Consider the following 8,012-nt stretch of genomic DNA (forward strand, 5'->3'; position numbering starts at 1 on the left):
ATACATCCAAAAATCTCCCAAGAGAGGAAACTCAAATGGCCAAGAAACACTTGAAATGTTCTTCATCCTTAGCTATTATTGAAATGCAAATGAAAACAATTACTTTAAATTTTTATCTTACACCTGCCAGAATGGTTCCAATCAATAAAACAAGTTACAATTCATGTTGGCAAGAATGTGTAAGAAGGGAACACTCACTCATTCATTGCTGGTGGGTGTGCAAATTTGTACAGCCATTGCTGAAATCAGTTTGGTAGTTCCTCAGGAAGATTGGAATCAATCTACCTGAAGATCCAGTTCCACCAGTCTCAGAATATGTGCTAGTTTGTATTTTATCTTATCTTATCTTATCATCTTATTATATAAACAAGGGAAATACAATTTGATAAAAATCTGTTGGGTTTAGAACAACAGAAGTTAGAGACAGTTGTTCTTTGAAGGGAACTCCTGTCCCCCTATCTTCTTGCTCTTTCTTTGTGGTTTTCAGGTTGTGGTTATTTTTTGGAAGAATGAAGATGTTACATACAATGTAGAAAATAGTTCCACAATTTAACAAAACATTGGGTTTTCAGTTTTCATTCAGTGATATCACCAAACACTTAAAACTGATTTTCTCAAAAAGCATTTATGTGGATTTTGTGGGTTTTACCTGTTCAATATTAACCCAACAGAATTTAAAACAGAAAAATTTAAAAAAGAATTCTATGAAAACTTTTGTACTTAACATAGTACCATATACAATGAATACAGTCAATAAAGCCTTTTAAAAGTGCACCTCTACCTAAAGATAACAATTGTATTAGGAAAGTATTCAGTACACTTTTTCTGTCCTCTTATCCTGAAAAAAAAAAATACTATTCTGGACCGTCAAAAGCCTAAATGTACATCTACCATGTGACCCAGCAGTGCTACTCCTGAGTATGTAGACAGAGTGCTTCAAGTCAGCTGGCCAGGCATGTGCTCTTATAATGCTAGAAAAGATCTGTGTTGTTTTCTCAAGACAGGTTCTGCTAGAGAGGTCTCTTTCCATTCTGGGATGTGGAGCCCCACCCATCTCCTGTGATCATGCTCAGTGCCTGCAGTCAGGAGATCGGTAGAAATGGAAGAAGTTATTCAGAAATTTGCACAGACATCTAGGAGAACTGGAGGGGTATTCAAAAGCTCTTAGAGAAAAGTTGACAGATGACTTCAGAATAAATGATCCTTTAAAACATTCAGGGTGTAAAATATTAATGGAACCAGTGCTTGGTCCCCAAAACATTTGAGAATTTTTATTGATGCCAAAACATTTGAAAAATAGTTAAGCAATGTTTAACGACCTGGAAAAGCTGCGCTGCTCACCCAATTTTGTGTTATTTGTGAAGTGTTTGGATGAGCGTCTGACAAAACAGCTCCTCTGCAGGGACTCCATTAAGAGCAGACCCCTTGGAGTTCCTTTCTAAAGGGGGTGGGAAGCAAAAGCAGAGTAACAGTCTCATCAGGGAAATGAGAAAATTGTGGAAATGTTTCCATATTGCTTGGAGTTGCATTAGTCAGTCTTCTGGAAAAGGCTCCAGTGTTGTCAGCAGAACAATAAGGGGAAGTGTCTAATATATGAAGCTTGCAGTTTGCAACGTAACAATTGCTACAAAAAGAAATCACTTATCTGCTCTGATAAAGGAAAGCAGGGTGTGGTTTGGAGTTGCCGGTAATTATTGTTAAGAAATGTTATCCACCACTGAATTGTCAATGGAATGATTTGGAAAGGTTAAGAAGATGCAGAGAGAGATGAACTTGGGGAGCATATTGTAGGTCTGGCAATGTGATAGATGCTCACACAATATGTCTCTTAAAAGAAATTATGAAGTTTTGTTATAAAATTGATGATAAAGGTGCTGAAAATTGCATAAGGGCACACAATTGATGTATGGCTCTACCTGGATTTGAATCCAAATTTTAGTTTCAAAGAAGATGTTCAAGAAAGAAATTTTTGTATATGCTTATAATTTAATTTCACCATATCCGTATGGATCTTCTTGCCCTCCTCTCTCCTCTCACTGTCCCTCTTTTTTTCCACTCAAATAGACTTAATATCTCTTTTCTCAACAGTAGCTTTTACATTCCCTGACAGAAAACAAGGGATCATGGAATGGAACCCAGGCATCTTAAATTCCAATGTTAGTTCAGACACTTCTAGTTTCATGGATGTGAGAAGTTTACATAGAAGCTATTAAAAATGATTTCATGAACCATATTTTAACAAAATAGCCCATCTTTTATTTAGATCATTTTCATAAAGAATGATAAGTACAAAATGATCAAACAAAACATAAAATTTAGTAGACTGTCAATAATCAAAGAAGTATTAAACAAAGAGAGCAAAGCTGTAAAGAATCCTATCCTTGCCTTCAAAACATGCTACAAAGCTGTACTAATTATAGTAGCATGTTTTGATCTTCAAACAACAACAGCAACAACAACAAATCTTTTGGTTAAAGATGACACATTGCCTAGAAATGTATCCCCATATTTATAATTAATAGACTTTTAAGAAGTCTATTGGTAGCACACATGAGGAAAGTATGGTATCTTCAATAAATGATGCAATAACTGGATATTCATGTGCTTAAGGGTGAAATTATGTCCATGTCTCATACCACGTAAAAATAAATTGAAATGGATGGAAAACAAATGCAAGACCTAAAATTGCAAAAGTTTTAGAATCAAACATAAGAGAAAATCTCCATGATACTGGTTTGGGTGATGATTTTTTTAGACATGCTCCCAAAAGCACAGGCAACAAGGCAAACATAGAGAAATGGGATAACATTAAAATGCATCCATATTCACAGAAAAAGAAATGATCAAAAGTGAGCAGACAAAGTTATAGAATGATAAAGATATTTTAAACTCTATGTCTGACAAGAAATGAACATCCAAAATATGTTAGGAGCTAAGGAAACTCAATAGCTAAAAAATGTTGTTATTTTAAAAATGGGCAAAGGACTCAATTAAACAGTTCTCGAAAAAGCCATGCAAATGGAAACTGCACGATGAAAAATGCTCAAAGTAACTAATTATCAGAGAAATACACATTAAAACCACAATTAGACATTTCTTCACACCTGTTAGAATGGAAATGTTAAAACAGACTGAAGATGGAAGATAGGTGTTTGTGGGGAGGTGGAGAAATGGAGAACTCTTACACTGTTTGAAGGACCTGAAACTGGTGTACATATTTAAAAATGCTCTCCACAAAGGCTGAACACATATGGGAATTTCCTCAAAAGTTAAGAATATGGTTTTCTTATGAGCTAAAAGTCTTATTTCTGTGTATTTGTCAAAGTGAAAGAGACATTCTTTCTTCCTTCTTCCCTTCCTGCCTTCTTTGCTCCCCCTTCTTCCATTTCTCCCTTTTTCCATTCCCAATTTACGTATTCATTTCTTCACTGTTTCTTCCTCTCCTTTCCCTTTCTCCCTCTCCCTCCTTTTCAGCCAGAGCTGAAGACTGAACCCAGAGAAGCTCACATATGCAACAGAAATATTCTGCTGCTGGGCTACAGCCCAGCACTCCTTTATATGCCTGGAAGATCTTAACGTGCTAAATATAGTGTACTGGTAATCATGCTACTCATAGAATATGGGCTGCATCACACCAGGGACTTCAAGGAAAGAAAGTAGATACACTGGTAAATATGATTGGAGATGCAAACACTTGATCTGAAAAACAAAAACAGATTCAATCAGACAGGGCAGGCCTTACGTTATGTTTTAAGAGAGCCTTAAAATTCTATGTAAGCTGTGAAAGTTCCTTGTTGGAAAAACCTCAGTTCATATTAATACCAAAACTGTTAAACAGGTAGCTCATGTTCTTTAGAAAGACTTCAGCTGGAGGCCCCAGCTGGCCTTCAGAGTACTTGCTCCAGTGACCGTACCTGTGGTTCACACATTTATATTGCTTAAGATCTGTGCTGATGCTCCTAACTTTTGCTTGTCCACCACTTGCTTTCTGCCTAACTCGTGCTGCTCAGACAGGCTTGCTTGTGTCCTTCCCTGGATGCTTGGTCTTTATAGAAAACTTTATTCACAATAAAGGCAAAAAGTATATGATGCTCACACTTCTTAAAGGGCCTCAGAATCTATTAACATATTTAACCATCCCAGTAAAGCCAGTAAAACAGCAACTGATGATTTCACTCTCTTTGACATGCAAGGATTTTGAGGCTTCAAGGTTAAGGCACATGATTAAGGGCATCATTTTAAATGATTCAGCTGGGATTTCAACCCAGTCCTCCTCATTCTAGAGCCTTTGATGTTTTCAATTTATGTGAACAAACAAAACTTGTGAATTTCCTAGTTATTATTTTAAACAGTTGTGACAGATATACATGAGAAAATAATCTGTGGTTCAAATATATATTTGGGCAACATTATATAAGGTATCCAAATCTATGTTAATAGAGGTATGTATTCGAATATTAAATAGTCCTAAAAGTTGAAAGAAAGCAGTCATGTTATTGGTTTGACTCAGAACTTTCCAAGTTTCAGTTATAGATTTTTTTGTTAGTATGGATCCCCCACTTCCACAAACTGTGATACTAAAATATCATAAATAAAATGGGGGAATATTGCCTCATCTTATATTCTGACATTTGACCTTTCAGAATTAAATTTTTTCTTCCCCGTAGACAGGCCCATCATCATTAGTTGTATTTGGGGAAGGCCTGTGGCTAGCTGGAGGGACTTTTAATATTGTTATGTGCTAAGCTAACCTCTATCCAGGATGGGTGACAGAGGAAAGTGACTTCAGTATTTTTTAAAATTACTTTGTAGAAAAATACCCAGGCCTGATGATCCATGATGATTTGTACATCTCTGCATTATATTTTGTTTTTAAATTGCAAGTTTCAAAAGGCCCTGTGGGCATTGACTATTTATTAGGCTTTGAAGCCCTTAATAAGTTTCCCTTATAAGATAACTATCTTTGAGTCAAGTTATTTGTGGTGTGGTGTCCATTAGTAGTTGTTCAGATTAAGAAACAGTAATAAGAAATTAATTACCTAACACAACATGAGAAGATACAGAGGCAACAGTGCTAGACAATAAGAAGGACATGGGGGTATATGCTGCACCCAATGAAAATCTCAAAGATCACTTTTTTTTTTGTGTGATAGAAAATGATCTGCATCTCCTTTTAAAATATCCTCTCTGTGTTCTAAGTAGTTTGCTCGATGGCATTTTATCTCCCAGCACTCGGGAGGCAGAGACAGGCGGATCTCTGTGAGTTTGAGACCAGCCTGGTTTACAAGAGCTAGTTCCAGGACAGGCTCCAAAACCACAGAGAAACCCTGTCTCAAAAAACCAAAAAAAAAAACCAAACACAATAGACATTGCCTCATCAGCCTCATCCCATCCTGAGCATACAAGAGGGAGTGGTAGAAGGAGAGATGGGGTTAATTCTCTACCTTTTCTTGAATGTCTAAACCCTAATCACTAAAGATAATGTCCTTCATCATGTCCCTTATCCTGGAAGCCTCAACATCTTGTGTGTCGCAGAGTAAAATCATCATTTACAAAGTGAATGGATGAAGTTAAGCAAGGTGGGTGTCTGTAGCAGTTTGGGAATCTGGAGTTAGAGGTTAGAAAGCTGCATGTTCTCTAGGAATAGTGAGAGAGGTATGTTTGGCAGTGGCCATGCAGGCTACAAAACAAATAAAACAGAGTTATGAACCACACAAGTGGGGCAATAAATTCCTAGGTGGTGACCTAGGAATGCCTCATGGAGTGACATTGAAATTGTGGGTTAGCCGGTTGGTAGTGGCGCACACCTTTAATCCCAGCACATAGGAGGCAGAGGCAGGGGGATCTCTGTGAGTTCTGGTCTACAAGAGTTAGTTCCAGGACAGGCTCCAAAACTACAGGGAAACCCTGTCTTAAAAACCAACAACGGCTGTCGGCAGCAAGCACCTCACCTCAGAAATCTGGAGCACCGCTGCTGGCCGAGCGGTCACCATGCCTCTGGCTAGAGACCTTTTACACCCTTCCTTGGAAGACAAAAAGAAAAAACATAAGAAGAAACAGCTGGTTCAGAGCCCAATTTCTTACTTCATGGATGTGAAATGTCCAGGTTGCTACAAGATTACTACAGTTTTCAGCCATGCTCAGACAGTGGTTCTTTGTGTAGGTTGTTCACCAGTGTTGTGCCAGCCCACAGGAGGAAAAGCCAGGCTCACAGAAGGTTGTTCATTTAGAAGAAAGCAACAGTAATCATCTATACAAGTTCCCAAGTTTGCGTTTTTCACAGAAAGCCTTATCCAGTTTAGTGACTCTACCAAGACAATGTAACTGTGTTTGATTATATAAAGTATAGAACAGTGATCTCCTATTTTGGTGTCAGTTTTTCAATAAAGTTTTAATTATAGACAAGTTCAAAAAAACAAAAACCAACAACAATAACAAAACAATAAAACAAAACAAAAACCACAAAATAAAAACAAAACAAAAGAAATTGTGGTTTAAAGGTGAATAGATCTGACCCTGCCTTCCCTGTGGTTCTTAGCTTCTGTCCTTCTAACCTCCACTTGCCAGTTTCTATCTGAATGGTTGTCTCTGACTTCCACCCCAAGGCCTTTGCATGTATTACTCCCTCTTCCTAGAATTCTTACTTCTCTGATGACAGTTGTGGTAGGCATCAATGTATGAGTGTAGCAGAATATCATTAGACATTTTCTTTTTCTCCAATCATGTTTAGTTCTATACTAGGTATCTGGGCCACCCAGCCTATGGGTCTTAGCACTGCAGGCATTGTTGGGGGTGGACTTACTCTCATGGATGTGGTCTCAGGTGCTGCATCCAGTAACTGATGGAAATGGATACAGAGACCCAAAGCCAAACATTAGGCTGAGCTTGGGGAGTTTTGCTCAAGAGAGGAAGGAAGGATTGTAGGAGTCACAGGGGTCAAGGACATCACAAGAAAACCACAGACTCAACTAATTTGGGCTCATAGGAGCTCAGAGTCCGAACTGACAACCAGGAACCTGCATGAGACAGACCTGTGTCACAGTTGTGTAGTTTGGTCTTCTTGCAGGATTCCTAACGGTGGGAACTGGGACTATCTCATTGGCTGCCTTTTGGGAAACTATTCTTCATACTGGGTTGCCTTTCCCAGTCTTAATGCAAGAGGGGACTATTTAGTCGTACCATAAATTGATATGTTATGTTTTGTTGATATCCATGAGAGGCCTTCCCCTTTCTGAACAGAAACAGAGGAGTGGATTGGTATGAGAACAGAGAAGAAGTAGGGGAGGGAACGGGAGGGGAGGAGGGAGGGGAAACTGCAGTCAGGATGTAAAATAAATAATTTAAATTTCAAATGTATTTTTACTTCTTTCTTAGCATATGGCTTATTCTACTCATCTTTTAATTCTCAGTTTAACGAAGACTTTCTGATGACACCTATTACATTTTTTTATATGGCACTTTGGTGCTTTCATCCATGAAGTATGCTGTGATTTTTTCTTGTGGATTTTTTTTTGCAGTTTTTTCTACCTTCTTTTTCATCTTTTAACATTATTTTAGGACTCATGTGAGGTCACAAACTGGTCTTTTTTCTTTGGTGACACCCCTCCCAAGCTTTAAGTCTCAGATTGTACCTAATGCATCTCAACAATTACCGGTGTGTGTGATTGTGTGACTGCACTGTGTTGGGGGGAGGCATGGTCAACTTTACATATTTTTTTTTGTCAGGTGTCAGCTGTCTCATTTGTTGAAAGTTGCTTTCTCACTGTCTCAGAACTCTCCACGTAAACCAGGCTGGTAGTCAGGTTAGCCCTAGAAATGGACCTACATCTGCTTCCCCCGTGCTACAATTACAAGTGCGTGCCACCATGGCTGGCTTATTTTCATTGCTATCACTGTTTTCAATGTAGTTCCGGGAATTGAACTCATGTTCTCATGGTTTCAGAGAAATCAATTTTACCAATTGAGTTATCTCCCCAACCCAGCAAATACACTTGTAATGATTGCACACTATT

The 8,012-nt window shown here is 38.2% G+C and overlaps 1 protein-coding gene across 1 annotated transcript; it reads left to right on the forward strand.

Moving 5' to 3' along the window:
* The first annotated feature begins 5,988 nt into the window (after positions 1–5,988).
* LOC130884051 (40S ribosomal protein S27-like) lies at positions 5,989–6,258 on the forward strand. Its single transcript, XM_057784973.1, has one exon. It carries the CDS (start codon positions 5,992–5,994, stop codon positions 6,244–6,246), a length of 255 nt encoding a protein of 84 aa, XP_057640956.1. The 5' UTR covers positions 5,989–5,991; the 3' UTR covers positions 6,247–6,258.
* Positions 6,259–8,012: the final 1,754 nt, after the last annotated feature.

Source organism: Chionomys nivalis, chromosome 11 (assembly GCF_950005125.1).
Source record: "Chionomys nivalis chromosome 11, mChiNiv1.1, whole genome shotgun sequence".
In the NCBI taxonomy this organism is placed as follows: Eukaryota; Metazoa; Chordata; class Mammalia; order Rodentia; family Cricetidae; genus Chionomys; species Chionomys nivalis.